The 20,533-nt window shown below is 40.5% G+C and overlaps 1 protein-coding gene across 1 annotated transcript in view; it reads right to left on the bottom strand.

The window, feature by feature from the left end:
* Nucleotides 1-7,237: 7,237 nt before the first annotated feature.
* CD34 (CD34 molecule) overlaps nt 7,238-20,533 on the bottom strand; it is a 74,592-nt gene continuing 61,296 nt past the window's right edge. The window contains exons 6-8 of the mRNA XM_061632063.1: nt 19,716-19,768; nt 16,973-17,137; nt 7,238-14,639 (exon numbers count right to left, since the gene is read on the bottom strand). Of these exons, the coding sequence (XP_061488047.1) occupies nt 14,445-14,639; nt 16,973-17,137; nt 19,716-19,768 (413 nt within the window). The 3' untranslated portion in view covers nt 7,238-14,444. The remainder of the gene's footprint in view (nt 14,640-16,972; nt 17,138-19,715; nt 19,769-20,533) is intronic.

The raw sequence follows: 20,533 nt of genomic DNA, 5'->3' as shown, positions 1-20,533 counted from the left end.
GCACGTATGGAAGCCAGCAGGAATGTCTGGAGCCTAGGGATGAAAAGACCTGTCAGTTTAAGTTCTCTCAGTTTCTGATTTTTTAAATCTTAAATTCAGATCTCCACATTTCTGCAGCAATTTGTGATTTTAAAAAAAATCCTCATGAACATTCTCTAGGATTTTAGTGCGAATTTCTTCTCATAAACACATTTTGTAGGCAGTTTTGACATATGTACACATTTCACTGTTATAATTCTTCCTATTGGTGGGATTGAAGGCTGTTAGAATTTTCCCAGCTGGGTTTCACTGTTATTTCACTCATATTCATTTTTATGCACTCTTTCCCCTAACACATGCATTTTTGCAAATATTGTTTGGTTGGCGAACTGCATTGCAAAATTCAGATAACTGCGAATTTTGAAGGATGGCTGTTTTACCATTCTCATATTGTTTCAGAAAGTACAAATTTGATAGATTCAACTTGAAATGAAAATGACATCGAATTTCTTGCCCATCTCTACTGGAGACCACTGTGCTCTCAGAGGAGCGTTCGTTGTTGTTCTGCAACTAGAGCCTTGTGGCTGCACAGAGATCACAGAAATCACCCATGGCATTACCTTTAACAAAACATACCCTTTGATATTCAGCTTTTGTGAGGCAACCACTATAGATTTGGTCTGTGAGCAAAATGAGCTGTGAGGATTAGTTAATACATTGCTCAACAGGAGTTAGTTCTTTTGAAGTACTTAAGCAAACAAGAAAGTTCAAGATAGGCCCAACTGCCTTTGAGTTTTGTACTTGGGCTGCAATGCGTCACTACAGCAAGAAAAGAAGAAAAAGGCCATCACCACCTTGTGAATTTGTTGGTTCAATGTGAAGGAGTAAAACTAACCCTCTGATCCAGAGGAGAAAACAGAGGACTCTGGCATGCCGTCCCCAAGAATCCAAACTGCATGGCTGTCTTTCTCTGCAGTTTGCAGCTTTTATGAAGTGGTTCCTACTTGGTTCTGGCTGATTTTAATAAAGCTGGAGAAATGCCCCAAAGAAGAGGTTTTCCTAGAACAGTTAAAATAAATGTTAATGATACGGATGCTGCTTCACACAAACTGCTGATGACATAGTGAACTACTGCTAAAACTTTGGCACCCAATAGAAACCACATTGCCAAGCTAAGGTATGAAGTTCGCAAATAAACATAGTAAAGTTGCACACCACATATACAAAAATCTACCATGAGGTGGTGAGTGGAAGTTCAAAGCTGTCTGAGTTTCCACTGGGTCATCAGTGCTCAAATAATGTTTATGGCTCTGCTGTAGTCCGTATTCATTTGTGGATCGCTTGACTTGCAGCTTGCACAGAGACTTTAATTCAACTGTTCCAAGTCTAATCATATTTGTTCTTGTCTAGGAAAACATCTTGAATCCAACCATGCACTTTATCATAGCACAGATGTGGTTCTAAAGATACAACTCTTTGTAGCTGAGCCAGACTGTGCAAAGGAAAACAGAATCACATCCTCCTTAAAGAAAAGCTTCCTCCTTCTAATGTTCCCTATTTCAATACCTAAAGAGTGATGGGAGGCAGGGACATGTGTAATTTACAGGTTTCAGCACAATCCTAATCACGTCTACTCATAAGTCCTGATTTAATTCAATAGGGACTACTCCAAGATTAGTTGGATTAGGATTGCAGCTTTAACACTTCTTGTGCTCAGATAAACCTGAGGGCATAGGGGAGCAAGATCCTGTAGGAAAAAGCTGTTGATATTCCTCATTAGTGGCTCTAACAATGTACTTAGATTCCTTCTTCCTTCTACCCAGTTGTGTCCTATGCCATGATACTATGTAATATTCACTGGTATGACCCTGGATTATAAACTTTTTAACCTGACAGGGCTGATATATCCTCAACACAGCAGTAGCCAACATGGTGCCCTGAAAGGGCAGTAGCTCAGTGGGAGAGCATTTGCTTTGCATGCAGAATGTCTAAGGTTCAATTTCCAGTATCTCCAGGTAAGGCTGGGAGACTCCTGTCTGAAATCCTGGAAAGCCACTCTTCAGTCAGTGTAGACAAAACTGAGCTAGATGGATCAATGCTCTGACTCAGTATAAGGCACCTTCCTATGTTGTCTGGGTCCTAGCCAGTATGACTAACAATCAGAGATTATGAGAGTTGGAATGATCTGGAAGGCATCAGATTGGCTACCTGTCTTAACAGCTTCCTACCATACAAAAAAGCAGCAGGTAAAATTTTTCTAGCAAAATACCAACTGAGTTTCTCTGAGTTAGGCAGCTGTTAAAAGCAGAGAAGCCCCACCTGGAAAGAAAGAAAAAGAATCTGCAGCCCTATATAAATCTAATAAGAGAAACTGCAAATAAGGCTGCAGACCTGAACACAGAGTGCAACCTTAACCCCCAATCCATGCTACTAGAGGGTGTTAGGATAAGGCAGAAGTGACCCTCTGCTGGGCTTTGTTGACCTCTGCTTGGCAGGGAGGGCTCAGGTGCTATGGATGTTCCTACTGTGCCAGCATGGCAGGATGCTACCACCAGAAGGATGTGTGGTCTGCCAGAATACTAGGGAGAAGAATTAAATTTTCACAGAAAATGGGTGGGTGTAGGAATGACAGAGAGGGTGAAATGAGCAAAAAAATTATGCAACTCTGAAGTTGCATTGTATCTTTTTGCTGTCAGTAAATCATAACTTTATGAACTCCTTTAAGGAATTTCAGCTGCAGTCTTAGGCACACTTACTAGGACCTACGTCCCACTGAATTCAATGTGACTTACTTCTGAATAAACATGAATAAGATTGGGGTGCACTTCTGCTCTCAGAAGAAATCTAACAAGATAAGGATAGAGAAAATGATACCTGGAGCATAATGAGCCCTTCTCATGGAACCACTAGCAATCAGCTTGTTGCTTTCATATGAGACTCCCAGACTCTCTGTTCACACCAGCAAGGGGTGGAGTGTTTGTAGCCTGCCAGAAACCACAGCTTATTAATGAGTTTCAGACTGGAAATGGTCCCTTTGACTGTGTTATTAGTAGGATCTCACAGACACACAGTTATTCAGTTACACCCAGCTGGGAAAATTCTAACAGCCTTCAATCCCACCAATAGGAAGAATTATTAAAGAGTTTCCAAAGAAACAACGGAAAATCCACTGATGTTAATAGCAGGTTTTGAGTTGGGCTCTTTTAATTCGTTTATTTAAAGGCTAAAACCCCTATGCAGGTGCTCATCCATTTACTTCAAACCTTTGCCTAGTCCAGAGATGTTATGAATTTGACCATTCAAAGTTTCCCTTTCAAGTTCTAGAACAGAACAGTGTATTGATTGACCGCCTGTAGAAATCTAATGGTCTAACACAAGTTCTTCAGATTATTTCCATTGCTGCTGAATGAAAATGTTGAATTACTTGCCATATATCATATATGGCTAAGTCCTAAGTTATTAATTCTTGCTCAAGTTATTTTTATTTAAATTAAAGAAAAAGTTATCCTTGAAAATCCACATGTAGTCCACAACCACTTTTTGGGAGTGTTGGCAACAAAGGACAATAGTGACAGGAAGTTTTTAATGTGGAGCTAACAGGCCCAGAAAACAGACAAAATCCCATTGATATAGGAACCATCAACCTCATTTTCCCAACCCTACCGTGTTTGCCTTTGGATATAAATTTATCTAAAATGGATTGACATTTTGTAAACCATTGCCTAGAGATTATGATAGGTAGTACTGGAATAAGATAAGCAGCTTAGGGAGGATGACCATTTTTATAGCAGCAATTTTCCCAGCCATGACAAATTTCAAAAATGGTGCTAGATTGTTCCAGAGATAGTGTGTGTGTGTGGGATGTTGGGTGTTCCCCACTTAAAAAGTTACTATGAGGTGTTCCAATTGAAACAGTTAATCTATACTATTCACAATACTAAAGATATAGCATGGGTGGGGATGGAATCTTGCCTTTCCATCCCCTCGATGAGGGCCATAACCCTTTCAGTTTCTTAGCCTACATGGAAAATATTTGGTTTTAAAAAAAAAACCTAAGTGGAAATGGCTGCACATGTTTTCACTACACACTGTATGAAACTGAAAGGGCCCAAGAAAACCATACTAGCATCTGAACATTTCTCACAATCCATCAGACGTAAGATATGAGGAGCTGCCTTGGAGGCTCCATCTATACCATACATGTAAAGCTGTATTATACCACTTTAAACAGTCACAGATTCCCCTAAAGAATTCTGGGAATGGTCGTTATTACAACACCCCTATTCCCTTCACAGAGCTACAGTTCTCAGAGTTCCCTGTGAAGAGGGATTCATGGTGAAACCATTCTGGGAATTGAGCTCTTTTAAGCGGATAGGGGTCAAATTACATTTCCCAGGTTTTTTGGGGGGAAGCCATGACTGTTGAGAGTGACATAATGCTGCTTTACATGTATGGTGCAGATGGGGCTATACTTAGTTGGAAGAACATTGGCCTATTTAGGTGTGAGTGGCAATAACTCAGCCAGGACTTCTGTCCTACTTTGAACCTTTGTGCCCTGCATTCATGACCTCTGCCACTTAAATAATTGTACAGACTAGGATAATATATTGAATGAAACAATTCTGCCCACAGCAATAGATATCACAACATTATTCTTTCCTTGAGCCACTAGGCTCTCGCACTTCTAACAGACAGGAGATGCCTATAAATCCCAATAAGATGAAGTATTGGATTGCTTCTGCCACTTACTCATTACAGCAGAAAAACGGTGAAGAAATTAAGCAGGGTGAAATATTTATCAGCTTTAGGATTTTTAAAAGCAAAAGATTAAGGAGGATTTTCTTGCAAGGAAGAAATGCAGGCAGATTGATAAGGAAGGGGTAATAACACCTTCAGGTTTGCTCGAGCCAAGCCTGACCATGTTTATACACTTGGGAAAAACTTCCTGTAGCTCTGAGCACAGCCTTTCCGGACTGGAGTTCTCTCATGTTCTGCACCTCTGCTGCCAAAATGCACTGTATTTCCTTTGGCTTCAGATTGTTTGGGAACAGCTTTTGTTTTTTTACCTCATTACAGATCAGGCCATTTTTTCCCTGGGCTGATAAATTTGTATGAGGTATTGCAGAGATATGGTTTTATTGAATTGTGAGGACAAGCAAGACTTAAGTACTAGGAATTGCATGTATTTCCAGAGCTTGGAAGTTACTTTTTTTGAACTACAACTCCCATCAGCCCCAGCCAGCATGGCCACTGGATTGGGCTGATGGGAGTTGTAGTTCAAAAAAGTAACTTTTCCAAGCTCTGATTTTACCATACTTTCTTTAGTTGCAGTCATATCCCCCAATTTATGGAATGGGATCGTTTGTTTAATAGCAGCTCCTAAATAACTCCATAAAGAATGTGATCTTCTTTGGGGCATCATCTTAGACAATTACCCAAATTATCAGTGTGAGTAGCTACTAGGCAGATTTGCTGAACAGCGAAAACTGGTGGTGTAGGAGGGCAGGAGTGGGTTCCTACAGTAGCAGGAGGATCTCCCCACCCCTTTCCCACCTAAAACTGAAGATAGAGGAGGAAAGAGCTGTGCATTCACATTGCCCTCATACTGCCTTCAAATGTTGAGAGCAAGTACAAGATCTAAGCTGGCTGGGGCCTGGAGTTACCATAACTCAGTCTAATTCTCCCCTTAGGATCCTTTAAACTCCACCTACCTCTCTCCTGTCTTTTGCTGCTTAAAGAACTGGTGGGTGGGTGTGTATGTGTAGAAAAGTTGGGAGATGGAGGCCCTCCAAGCCCTCCTTCTGCTCCTCAGCCTGGAACCTCTGCTCAAGATGGCTTGAGAAGAGATGGTGGGAGGACCCTCAACAATAAGACACTTCCATTTGGCTTGAAGGCATCTCATCTTCCCAGAGTGGCATGGAAAGAGACTATGCTGCAATAGCTCCCAGACCACAAATGTAACGTGAGAAAGGGGACCTCACACAACACAGGATCCATTCCCATGATTGCCTCAGACCATGGGAGATACAGTTTTCAGACAGTCCTATGGGTTAAGACTAAGATCATGTGACTACTACTGCCCGATCATGTGACTATAACTGCCCATCACATCTACTTAGTTATGGCACTGGCACGCAGTCAGTCACTCTCTACTAACAAAAAAACTGTAATTGTATCTGTGCAAAATCTGTGGGTAAGAGATTGAACTATGAATCAGGAAGGCACTGATTCAAATTGCACGTCTGCCATAAACTCACTGGGTAGCCTTAGACAAGCCATTTCTCTGCACCTCAGCAACCTCATTTGTTTTAACCTATAAAGTAAGGACCATAATCCTTACTTTATAGCGCAGGTGGGGAAACATTTTCAGCCCAAGGGCCACATTCTATTCAGGGCAGACTTCCAAGAGCCACATGCCAGTGGTCAGGGCTGGTGTCAGGCATGACTGGGCCTTGGGCACCAGCCTGCCCTGGATGCATGGCTCCTGCCTGTTCCACCTACTTCTCTCCTGTTTTCTGCTGCTGCGTGCACTGTGTGCACAGAGTTGCCATCAACCAAGATAGCGGCGGAGGCTGATGCCTGCACTGCCATCTTGGTTGATGGCACACATGCACAGTACGCTATGTGAGTACACATGCCTGCCATCAACCAAGATGCCGGTAGGGGCATCAGACACTTAAATAAGCCTCCGCCGCCATCTTGGTTGATAACAGACCTGTGTGCCCAGCATGCACAGCAGCAAAAGACAGGAAAGGGGTAGGTGGAGCGAGCAAACAGGCGGGCGGCCTGGAAGCTCCCTCCCTGCGATCTGTGGCAGGGACCCTGCCACGGATCGCAGAAGGGGAGCCCTATTCTCCCACCCTAATGAGGGGCCCTACAGGGGCCCTCAGCCAGGACCTGACCTGGCCACCCTCTGGTGCTGGCTCTGCCAGTGGTGCCAGGGCCAAAGGTAAAAGTGGATGGAGCAATGAATGTCAATGTTACCTTTGTACAGTAGACTTGTTTCTACACACATCCCTATTATTATATCCAGGCAAACAACAGACATTATCAGAGTTCAGTAATTCCAGCCATGCAGAAACACTCAGGGTGCAAAGTAGGGCAAGTGAGGGGTGTGGCTTGAGGAGAGTTCTGAGGGCCGATAGCGAGGCTTGGAAGGCTGCAATCAGTCCCTGGGCCTGAGGTTAACCTAACCAATGCATGACTTGTGTACACTCAAAAGAACTATACAAATCAAATTTATTTATATCTTGCACATTCCATCTTGTATAAAACAATCAAAGTGGCTAGATGTTAAGTATTTTAAATTATATTATTATTGCTGTTGTGGTTGACACAGATTTTTGAGTGTGTTGGTTGGTAGCCACAAATCAGCCTCAGCCTGTGACAGTCCCTTGTGAAAGCACACATATGGATTGATGGTAGCATTTATCTTCTCACACCAACACAGAAAGCACTTTTGGTCTTACATGTGAAAGTAACAACAGCACCTGGGAGTTTAATCTTGAATGTCTAAAGCACCTTCCATGTCCTTTTCCCCTTCTGCCCCTAGTGTAGAGCAAGCTGGACAGAATTCAATGTGCACAGGATTGTTTCCTTTGATTCCGTTAGCCTCCATCAGACAGGAGGGCTCCACTAACAAATTATAATCCAATCTTGAGTCTCAACTTTTATTTTTGTGTGTGCTTATGTTGATTTGAACCCAAACCAAAGTCAGTTAAGATAACATTACTGATGCTTCATTACAACTCTCAACCATTTACTCTGGAAGCAAGGAAAATTATTTCCTTAATAGATGTCTTAATTGTATTAAAACAATCAATCCTCTTGAGATATTGGGCATAGGATGTAATATATATATGAGTTTAAAGCTGCAATCCTAAGCATACTTATTAGGGTGTGAGTCCCACCAAACTCAGTGGGATTTATTTCTAAGTAATTAGGCTAAGATTGCACTGCACATCAGAATAACCAGCATACTAATATGTTGTGGTTTTCATATTCTCTAATAGTTCCTGTTTAAGAGGTATAATGCTAAGTGTTTTCTGTGTACACATTACAAGTGTATCTTGAATTCTTACTTAACATTGGAGCACAATTGCCAGCATCACCTATGTTTTGGAAACTGGTTCTCACAAGACTGACAGCATAAAAGGAATTATGTAATCCTTAACATTTTAGCATTTGATAGCTTAGATGTTGCATAAAAGTTAAAACCTTCAAATGTAAAATACCATTGAATTATGACCAAGGCTGGCCATACCATTAGGCAGAGTGAGGCAACCACCTCAGGTGACACCGGGGGACACTGGCAGTAGCCTCTCTGGTTGTTGCTCTTGAGCTTCCTGACCATTCCCCTCTGTTGTAGGATTGAACTGTGAATGTTCTTATTATATGGCCCATCCTGCCCCCCCAAACTAACCTGCCTTCTGAAATTCAGTAGAGAATGATATCACATTGTCATTGCTAAAGTAAGATTCAACTGCCAGTCCAGTTTGCTTTTGTGCATGGAATTGGGAGGAGATATAATTTTAATCTCAAGCAGCAAAATGTCTTGGGTTGGTCTCAGTTACGAAATTGTCCTTTGTGAGTTGCAAAAAATGTGTATTTTAAAGTGAATATTTGAAAGATTATTTGTTGAAGCACAATTCTGGAACTCTTGTGCTTCCTCAGCACAATATTAACAAGCCATATTTATTTGCCTAACAAAAATCTAACCTTAAAATGGTGTGCCTATATTTGGCTGCACTCCTATGCCCGTTTAGCTGTAATCCCCATTGAACTCAATAGAATTTATTTCTGAGTAGACATGTGTAGGATTGCCCTGTTAATCTACTGAATCAGCTTATACCTCTTCCCCATGCAGTGTTTGAACAACACTTGGCTGTAATGAATATGTATTTCTGTTTACGATGTTACTAATTTATTGATTCTAGCCAATAGAGATGACTTAGTGGATGAAGTGGCAGTTACGGGAATTGTGGGGGAAAGTGACCATGCTATATCTGAGTTCTTGATTTTAAAGGAAGCAAAAGCTGAGAATAGCCATACACGTACTCTGGACTTGAGGAAAGCCAATTTTAACAAACTCAGAAAATAGTAAATAAGGTTCCATGGCAAGCAATCCTAATGAGAAAAGGAGTCCAAGATGCAGTGTGAGTTTCTAAAAAAGGAAATTCTAAAGGCACAATGGCAAACAATTCCATCAAGGAAAAAAGGGGGAAGACAGAAGAAAAAGCCAATGTGGCTTCACAAAAAGCTTACAGATTATATGAAAACAAAAAAGGACACATACAAGAAGTGGAAGGAAGGCCAGGCCACAAAGGAAGAGTACAGACAGGTATCAAGGATTTGCAGGGATGGTGTCAGGCAGGCTAAAGCTGAGAATGAGCTAAGGTTAACGAGAGATGCCAAAAGCAACAAAAAGTTTTCTTCAGGTACATCCATAGTAGGAGACAGAGAAAAGAAATGGTGGTACAGCTACTCAGTAAAGCAAAATAGTAACAGATGACAAAGAAAAGGCCGAAGTGCTCAATTCCTACTTTGGCTCAGTCTTCTCTCAAAAGAGTGTCGATCACTCTCCTGGGAAATGTGAACTTGAAAGGGCAGGATTGCAGCTTGAGACTGATTACTTCTTGATTACTTTGTGCTCCCCCTGGGGGTCACAGTCCTCAGGTTGGGAGCCACTGCACTAGAAGAAGCTGCTGCATCAACCTATTTCTTTATGTTAATGCAAATAATCTGTCTAAAATGAATAGTCTGAAACTCTTGGGCCAAACAATGAAGGGGCAGGACTGCAGCTTGAGACTGGTAGACAAATGGTCAAGGAATACCTAATCACTTTGAATGAGTTCAAATTTCCAGGGCCCGATGAACTTCATCCTAGAGAGTATTGAAGGAACTGGCTGAAGAACTCTCAGAACCACTATTATCTCTGTGAAATCACGGAGGATGGTTGAAGTACCAGATGCCTGGAGGAGGGCTAAAGTTGTCCCTATCTTCAAAAAGGGCAAAAGGGAGGAACCTATGGACCAGTCAGCCTGACATCAATCTCTGGAAAAAGTCTGGAGCAGATAATAAAGAGATCAGTCTGTAAGCACCTTAAAAACAATGCAGTGACTACTGCATTATCAAGAACAAATGCTGCCAAACTAATCTTACCTCATTTTTTGATCAGGTAACCTCCTTGGTAGACTGTGGAAATGCTGTGGACATAATATATCTCGACTTCAGCAACGCTTTTGACAAAGTGTCCCATGATGTTCTGATTAGCAAGCTAGCTAAACATGGACTGTATGGAACAACTATTGGGTGGATCCATAGTTGGCTCCAAAATCGTACTCAAAAAGTGCTTATCAAGGGCTCCTTCTCAAACTGGGGGGAGGTAACGAACAGAGTACCGCAGGGCCCAGCTCTAGGCCCAGTGCTATTCAACATTTTTATTAATGACTTGGATGAGAAGATGCAAGGAATGCTTATCAAATTCGCAGATGATAAAAAATTGGGAGGGGTAGCTAATACCCTGGAAGACAGAAACAAAATTCAAAGGGATCCTGATAGGCTGGAGCGTTGGGCTGAAAACAACAGAATGAAATTTAACAGGGATAAGTGCAAAGTTCTGTATCTAGGAAAAAGAAATCAAATGCACACTTATAAGATGGGGGATATTTAGCTCAGCAATACAACATGCCAGAAGGATCATGGGATTGTTGTTGATCACAAGCTGAACATGAGCTAACAGCGTGATGTGGCTGCAAAAAAAGGCAAATGCTATTTTATGTTGCATTAATAGAAGTATAGTTTCCAAACTGCGTGAAGTACTAGTTTCCCTCTGTTTGGCAATAGTATGGCCTCATCTTGAATACTACATCCAGTTCTGTACACCACACTTTAAGAAGGATGCAGACAAACTGGAAAGGGTTCAGAGGAGGGCAATAAGGATGATTAGGGGACTGGGGGGAAAAACCCCTGAGGAGAGCCTGAAAGAACTGGGCATATTTAGCCTTGAGAAGAGAAAACTGAGGGGAGATATGATAGCACTCTTCAAGTACTTGAAAGGTTGCCACACAGAGAAGGGCCAGGATCTCTTCTCAGTCAGAGTTCAGGATACGGAATAATGGGACTCAACTTACAGGAAGCCAGATTTCAACTGAACATCAGGAAAAACTTCGTAACTGTGTTAGAGCAGTATGACAATGGAACCAATTACCTAGGGAGGTGCTGGGATCTCCAACACCGGAGACTTTTAAGAGACAGCTGGACAACCCCATCGGGTATGCTTTAATTTGGATTCCTGCATTGAGTCGGGGGTTGGACTGAATGGCCTTATAGACCCTTTCCAACTTTGCGATTCTATGATTTCTGCCACGTTTGTACATTGAGATCCAGAGCTAAAGACTGATTGAATATGGCCCAATCAGGAAATGGTGAATAATTTATTTGTATGTAAAGAGGCATAGAGAGTTGCCAAATGCATATGTTTACTTAGGGTAATAAAACTCTGAAATAATTACAGTAGCACCCATCCACCCACTACTCTTATATCTAATTGAGGAAAAGTGGTATAATCTTTTAATAAGTAATAAATAAATAATGTTAACATAGGTCTCTGTCCATTGGTGTTCAGTAAGCCTAAAACAAGAGCTGTGTGATAACAGCCTCCCATTAATTATTTATTCTGTTAGTGGGTGGCAAAATGCAGGTGGTGGTGGTGGTGGGAATTCACCAAATATTTTCTGGATTGGGGGGTAGAATTCTCCAACAGTTTTGGGATGGCCAAAAAAGAAAATTCCCAGAAAATTCTGTTCCAATAAATTTCAGCTCAGTTAGTACTGAATGAAACTACAGTATAGTGTTAACTCATGCTGATGAATGAAGCAATAGGCTAAAAGAGAAAGACTGAAAGGTGGATGAGTGGGAAGCCCATTGCTTCCTTGAACAATATTAAAATAATATTTAACAATAATTAAAGCTGGAACCACAGCTGTACCACTTTATTTATATGCTGAGAATTGGGGGCAGGAGGGAGAGAATTGCACTAAATATTATCCGGGGGAAGGAAGGGGTCAAAATTCTCCAGCAGTTTGGAGAGAGACCCAAAAGGAACATTTCCAAAAATGTATTGAAAGTTGTTTTCTGATAAATCTTTGGCCAAGCTCTACCTAAAACAACATTTTTATACTGTTGACTTAATCCTGTCATAGACATAATTTCAATCTATGAACTGAATTTTAATGTAATGTTATGGGTGAAACCATGAATTAAATCACAATGGGCCAATATTTCTGACCTTCAAAAATTATTGGAAGAAAGAGAGACATTGAAGAATTCAGGTTGTTTGATTAAAATATTTTCTCTTTTTTGTTCTCCTTGTCCACATATTCTCTTATAGGAAAAAATCAGGGTATTACCCCAACAGCTAGACCTTGAGACAAATCAAAGCTTGGCATGTTAAATGTCCTTGGATAAGAAGAATCCCAGAATCACTGTTAACTTCTTCTGTAAAAGAATACATAAATTTACTTCAGATCCAAAATAAGTCACTTGATGTTGGACATGTTATCCCTTATCTATTTGGTCCTGCAATTATCTGAGAACCAAGCATCATTCATGTTAGAATTTCCTGTATTATTCCTATTAATAAGGTGTAAGTTTAAATGTAAAATAATAAGGATCATACTGACTGGGATGGGGGTGGGGGAAAAGGAAATATAATTTATTTCAAAGCCAAGTCCTATTTTTGTACTGCATTCTAATAGCTATAAAACAGCATACATAATCAATAAATCCAGGATGGCATTGAACATTGTTTGGGGGAATGATAAGAGTAAAGCGCAAAGTAGGGAAGCAGCTTCTTAGAATTTGCGGGGAAGGGGACAAAAATTTATGGAGCTAAATTAATCTATAGAAGTTGAAACACCAGATGTGATTAAGGTGAGGATATGGATTTACACTTGCAAATACACTCTCAAAAATGTTGTTTGGAAAATAGATTCAAGGGCTCCAACAGTCACTTTACCTAAGTTACAGCACAAATCTTATACAAGTTTTCTTAGAAACCACATTAAATTCAACACAGCTTATTACCATTTTGAGTGTGTATAGTATTGCAGCCTTAAGAGGACTGACAGTTTAGTTGATTTAATTGAACTAATTTGTGCCATTAATTTCAATTAATTAATTAATTAATTTCAACAGAACTAACTATATCAGTATTGAGGACAATGTTTCTAAGGCTTGCTCTATGCTTTATTGCAGAAACAGGGAACCTGCAGCAGAGCTTGGAAAAGATACTTTTTTGAACTACAACTCCCATCAGCCCAATCCAGTGGCCATGCTGGCTGGGGCTGATGGGAGTTGTAGTTCAAAAAAAGTAACTTTTCCAAGCTCTGACCTGCAGTCCTAATGTGTTGTTGGGACTACAGTGCCCATCATCACGATCAGCCATGCTGTCTCGAGCTGATGGGAGGTGGAGTCCACGTGAGCAGCCTTTGTAGTTTCAGGCCAGTTGCCTATTGCAGATCCATGTTGAATATGGAACTGCTAGATATGGAACTCTCTCTCAATATTTTAGATGTTTTCAAGTGAAAGGCCATCTGGTTTTCCCCTGGAAAGCAAGTTTAATAAAGAGTTTATTGTTGTTCAGGGATTGCCAAATGGTCCTTCAGAAGGCTTGTGATCGCTTATTGTGTTATTGCCAGTAAGTGTTAAGGGCAATGCAGCACATAAAGTACAGAAGCAGGAGAGGGATCGCTGAGTTGGACGTGGGAATGACAGGTGGTGCCCTACCAAAGAAATAATAGCATTGATGGGTTTCCTGAGGTTTGATGCACACATTTTTTAACCATCAGTCTGACCTTTTCAGTGATTTTAACATGGTGATCTGGTCCAGTAAATGCACCAGTATACACCCAAATGGCAATTCTTGGTATTTTGAAAAATTAAAAATGTGGGTTGACTTAGGTTGAGGCAAATCACAATATGGCCATGTGCTTGAGAATTCGCAAAACTGATTCACTTGTGTTGATTTAACCACAGAAAAATGGTCATGTGAATTAGCAGAATTGTGAAGAGGTCCTTCCTTCCCCTCAGCAGCATTAGAGCCATAAAGGAAATTCCTAACAATGATAAATCTACCCTAAATTTCTAGACAACATTCCTATCCTTTCCATGGATAGATGGTTGTAAAAGACAGTCACATCTCATTTTGGTCTGAAACAGAGCAAAAAAGATACTATAAACATGCCCGATCCCATTGAAGCAACTTGCTAGACAAACAAAAGCTTGTACACACAGCTAAGTCCTGTGGCAGCTCATGGAGAACATATGCTTTGGAATGGGATTTTTGAGCTCTTTGTAAAAATAAAAGGATTATGATTCCATTTATAACATCTTGCATCCCAGCTCCTCTATATTTCCACTCTGGTCTTTTAAGCCATATCAGAAAGGCTTTGGTCATATCTTTCTCACAGTTCAGTATCAGCAACAACATGGGGCTTAGTTGAGTGTCCATTTTTTGAGCTTGGATGCTGGCCAGTCCCGTTTTCCCGAGCACCTCCATTGAAGTTTGGTTTATCCTGCAGGTCGGACTGTTCATGAGAGGCCACAGAAGTCACAGTGTTGCCGTGACTACTATTTTCTGTGTAATATGGATCTTCACCCTAAATGGGGGCATAAATAGTAAAAAAATGCAAAGTTAGACAAGAGCATCAAATGGACAACAAATTGGTTTAGATTCCACACAGAAAAGAAACATCTGTTCTTTTAGGGGTTTTGCCTACTAGGAAAAAGGCAGTGCAAACAGGAAGATTCAAGAACCCATTTAACTAAGGAAGATCTTGCAACAGCCTACAGCTGGGGGCAGCAATGAACTGGATTTAAAGAAGGTAGTAAGCAAGAACTACATTTATAACACAGGAAGATGCCTTATATTTAGTCAGACTATTTGTCTGTCTAGCCCAGTACTGTTGATTCTGACTGGCAGCAGTTCTCCAAGGTGTCAGGCAGCAGTCTGTCCCAACATACTTCCTAATACTTTTGAACCGGAGTTGCTGGGAATCGAACCTGGATCTTCCTGCATGCAAAGCATGTGGTCTCCCATTGAACTATAAGCCCAACCCTTAGATTTTAAGCAGACTTTGTGATGCACAATGCTACGTGCATCTAAGTTTGCTGTCTTCAAGCAGTAACAGTATTACCTCACCTCATGTACACTACTAGAAGGATAAATTCATTATATTTCTCAAGGCTGCCTAATACTGTAAAGAGCCTCTTAAGAGAGGGATCCTCATTTAAAGCTTTCTGATTTAATGCTTCGGAGAGTAAAACGTTTGTTTGACTGTCCAGTGGAAATTAATTTGCTCCAAACTATTTTTATTCCTTTATATAACCTGTTTGAGTGAAGTGAGAAAAGTAATCCAGATAAAGCACATTCCAATAATTAGATAAATAGAGCTGCAGACCATTCACTAGTTACTTTTGTGGCACCCAACTAGTTAAAGGTTTATAGTACATAGAAAGGGTTTTTACTCCAGGTTGTGTAAGGAATTCATCATTTGTGAAACATCCCTTGTTCAAGTAGGAGAATGCTCTGTCCCTGTATGCAGAAGGCCTGAGAGTAAAAGGGTATATCGACACCATACATTTAAAGCACTCATACCACTTTAACAGTCATGGCCTCGCCCAAAGAACCCTAGGAATTGTAGTTTGTTAAGAGTACTGACCTCAAGAACTACAATTCCCATCATCCTTAACAAATGACAATTCCCAGGATTCTCCGTGACTGTTAAAGTGGTATATTAGTGTTTTAAATGTAGAAGGTTCTAGTGAACTGTACCTGCTGTATACTTTATCAAGAAAGAGTTCATGTTATACAGACTGAGGTCCTTTGCTCATCCATAGAGTTGAGCTCTTCACTCACCATCTGACAATGTGAAAGGAATGACGGAAATTAAATTACAGTGTCCTACCTAAGTGGGAGAACTATTTGCTTGAGTTTCCTGCTCAATGGGCTTAGGTTAGCGACCAAATCTCGCAGAGGTAAAAATGGCTTGGAGAAGGGAGTTCAAGTTGTGAAAGGATTAAGCACTCTCTGCGCCTGCCACTTTCTCCTTTCCATATAGCTCAGAGCTTGGAAAAGTTACTTTTTTGAACTACAACTCCCATCAGCCCAATCCAGTGGCCATGCTGGCTGGGGCTGATGGGAGTTGTAGTTCAAAAAAGTAACTTTTCCAAGCTCTGAGCCCCCTCCTGTAGGTATAGCTGCTTTGCCTTATATAAAGGGGTTTTCAGAGTTGTTTTACGCATGCAAACAAGTATAATACGAAGTTCAGCCCTCAGTCTTCTGAGTTTGTGTACCAGTGTATGAATATCTCAAAATATTAAACTGTAACCACAACTGTAATTGCAACTGTATCTAACTGGTAGAGTTAGATGTTGGATGTTTTCAGAAGAGTGCAAACAATCATAAAGAGGGAGCCATCAGAAATAGGAAGGCAATGAATGTACCAAAGAAGAATATTCTCTTTTTTCATGTCCTTTATTGCCATAATTTGTTAGTTGAATGGTGGGGAACAGCTGTTGGTACAGCAGAAATACAAGGAGACTATAAATGTAGTTTTCATGAACGAACATGCAACTTATACTATTGGAAAGGAGAAAAGAGAGTTATGTCTTGTTCATTCTTTTTTTTAATACATTTTATTTCTTCTTTGCCATACAAACTGGGATGTAGCGTGGTTGTTCCTAAAACAACCACAACTAGTTTAACCTTGGTTGAACAAAGTACATTTATTTAAAGACAACACAACTAACTTGTGAAAAAGTAAGATCACTAGCCCATTTTCACCCATCTCTCCTGAAACTCCAGAAAGGGATAGCTAACAGTGCTTGAAAGCCTTAGCCAGTGAGGAGTCTCTAGAAAGCTTCTGCCATTCTCATACTCCTGCTGAACTTAACGATCTCTCTATTTGTTTTGCCAACTATACGCACTAACCAGCCTCTCCCCCATGGGGCTCCAGGTCCTTCGTTTCATAAGGAAGTATCCAGCCAATCCCAGAAATGCCAGCAGAAGACCAGAGGTGACCAAAGCAATAAGTGTCTTCCGGGAATAGTTCTTGTGACTCTGAATGTCCTCCTGTTTATGGGGTTTTATGCCTAGCTGAAAAAACAAAACAAAATAGAGCCAAAAATGTCATAAACAGGAAACATGTTACATTCATAGGCTCTCCTATTCACACCCAAAATACTTGGTTCAGTTTCTTTTTCAGTTTCAAGTAGGGAGGGGAGGGGAAAGGAGAAATACAGATACAATTTCCAGATACATTTGCCATCTCAGTCTTACTGCAAGTTGATTTCAGTCAAACTTACTTTCACATAAATATGCTTAAGACCACAGCCTATGTACCATTTTTAAAAATAAGATCTTTATGTTTTACCCTAAGTAAATCAAAGTCTTGATGCACCCCTCAGTGAAAATCAGTGGAACAACTCCCATTTACTTCTGGATTTCTATAATAGGTACAACTTTCAATATAATATTAATTATCCACCCTTGTGTTTATCTTCACCCAGGAGTAAATTTGTTCATCTGAATACACATCCACAAATTTTTTCCAAGTGCTGAAACATCAGTGTAGTTTTGAAAAAGAGTCCTAGATCACTTTGAGCTCTCCTTTAAGCATCTCCCTGACTAGCACTCTAGACTTATGTATCCTGCCCTCCCTTGTCCCCCCCTTGTTTCTCTGGTCAGTAGTGATGAATGGGAACTAACCCAGTGGGAAAATCCCAGATCACACCTGCTCTGATGCTCAGTTTAGCATCCTGTATATTAGCTCTAGATATGGTATATGGGAAATGATTCAGTCCCTCTTCTCAGACCTATGTCTCTATTTGCCCTCACCTCCCAACTTTTTTTTAAATTAAAAAAAACAGCAATCAAGAAATGATATTCTGATCATGGATCTCTTGCAACACATTTAGTTTTATCCTCAGTCATTATCTAATGCTAAACATTTTACAGTTCTTAAAACTTGATGCTTGTTGATTTTAACTTGTGAGGAAGTTTCGTTGGAATAATTTTCCTTTTAAAAATGTCAGACTCAGTGTAAAACAAAAGTTGGATACTAAATGCTTAGCTTTTTAAAAAATAAATCTTTCCCATCTCTGTCTAGAGTGTTATAATCTCTCCTTCCCTACCAAGCTGACATCCTTATGTGTAAAAGACCCTTATGGCTCACATGTTGTCATTTCCTGTATCACATCTGATTTTTATCAATCTCAAAACGTTACTTTTCACCCAGGGATTCCCCCCCCCCAGATGTACTGCATGACATGTGCAACAGCAGTGGGCACATTTAGCTGTTCAGTGCTATTTTTATGGGTGACCGGAGTCCAACTTTACAAGCAGAGAGATGCCTCAATGGAGAATAGTGAGGATTGATTAATTAATGTATTATCATGCTTTAAAGATGTAAATGCCAATGTGCTATGAATTACTCCTGGCAACCTTTATTAGAAACCCTGTATGTAGGCCTACTAATATAATTGGCCATGCCCCTACAGCATAAAACTCTGCTGGACTCAGAGATTATGACTATGTAATCTGTCTGAATATGTTTTCATATGCTCTGGTTTATAAAGTAAGAGACAGTACAATTTATATACAAATGTTGTCTCACACAATTTATATAAGCAAATCATATGCAGACAGATAGGATGTGTGTGTGTGTGTGTGTGTGTGTGTGTGTGTGAGAGAGAGAGAGAGAGAGAGAGAGAGAGAGAGAGAGATGTTGGTTAATATGTTTTGAATGTTGAGGCAGTAGGTATATTCTGCAGCTAGACTGTTGATGGGGTCAGACTATCACCAGTACATAAAACCAGTGCTTAAAAGCTGGCATGGGCTGCCCTATATTATGAGGCCAGGTTCAAGGTTTTTGTATTAATTTACATTGCCCTTAACAACTTAGTATGTTTTTAAAGAATATTTTATGTGCACCACTTAGAAATTCTGAATATTAAACAGTATATAAATACCTGAAATAAACATGGAGAAACCTGATTTTCAGGATGCCAGGTGTGCAAAACTAAATGAACATTTCTTGTTCTTAATACATTTCAGGAGACACCCTCTTTCCCAAATTAAGGTATCTTATTCATCACTAGTGAAAAGGAAATCTAATCTAATCTAATCTAATCCTGGGGGGTCAGGATCTCTTCTCAATCATCCCAGAGTGCAGGACACAGAATAATGGGCTCAAATTACAGGAAGCCAGATTTTGGCTGAACTTCAGGAAACACTTCCTAACTGTTAAAGCAGTACAATGTGGATCCAATTACCTAGGGAGGTGCTGGGCTCTGCAACACTGGAGGAATTTAAGAGACAGCTGGACATACACCTGTCGGGCATGTTTTAAACTGGATTCCTGCACTGGGCAGAGGGTTGGACTTAATGGCCTTATAAGCTCCTTCCAACTCTTTGATTCTATGATAATCTCAAAAAATAGTAAATATGGTGAGTTGTAATTTAGTCAGAGAGACTTTCACAGAACAGTAGTCTCAACTTGTTTGTTACTAAAATATAGAACTCTTAATGAAACAGTTGAACATTTGTGTGATTTCCACAACAAAGATCTACTTGTACTCAAAACATTTTGTTCAGCTTTTAAAATATTTTAGATACTGTGGTCTCTTACTAGGCCTTACCTAGCTCCCACACATAACTACAACTAATTTATTACCTGTTCCAAAGCAGTTGCCTGCTGCTGAAGAACCTGTTCCAATGCATTTGCACCTGTTGTTTCCAAAACAACCAAAAGTTGGATTAATTACACAATAAAATTAGTATCCATCTGTTATCTTTCTTTGGTATTTATTATTGTAAAACAGGAAACACTATGACCCCATCTCCACTATACATATAAAGTCATATCTACTCCAACAATTATTGCTTCCCGCAAAGAATCCTGATAACTGTAGTTTGTAAAGAATGCTGACAGGAGACCCCTGCTCACCTCACAGAGCTACAATTCCCAGTTTCCTGGGAAAAGGGAACTGACTATTAAACCAATCTGGGAACTGTAGCTCTGTGAGCAGTATAGGGGTCTTCTAACAACTTTCAGCACTTTTTACAAACTACAGCTCCCAGGATTCTTTGGGGGAAGCCATGATTGCTTAGAGTGGTATGATACTGCTTTAAATGTATAGTGGAAATGTGCCCTATGAGGCATTTTCATATATGAACCTAAATCTCTCTTGTGCTTTAAAAGAGCACCTGATTGTTCATGCAGGAGAGGCATTTATATTATCAATGAACATTTTGGGCAACACCAAATTTGCTTTCACATTATAAAACAGGATTTGGCATATAGGCTGAATGCAGTCTTCCACAGCATGTGGCCCTTCGAAGGTTACCCTTCGTCGCGGCCTGTGCTGCTGTTACCAGCGCTTGCCCGCCCGTGTGCCGCTGCGGGCTGTGTCGCCGCCCGGGGCGCCGTCGCTGTGGCTGGTGTTGTTGCGGGCCCGCCCATGTGCGGGCGTTGTGACCGCCTCCTCTGCC

Source organism: Rhineura floridana, chromosome 6 (genome assembly GCF_030035675.1).
Source record: "Rhineura floridana isolate rRhiFlo1 chromosome 6, rRhiFlo1.hap2, whole genome shotgun sequence".
NCBI classification, from domain to species: Eukaryota; Metazoa; Chordata; class Lepidosauria; order Squamata; family Rhineuridae; genus Rhineura; species Rhineura floridana.
Note: the sequence above shows the minus strand (reverse complement) of the source record. Positions and strands in the feature narration are given on the sequence as shown.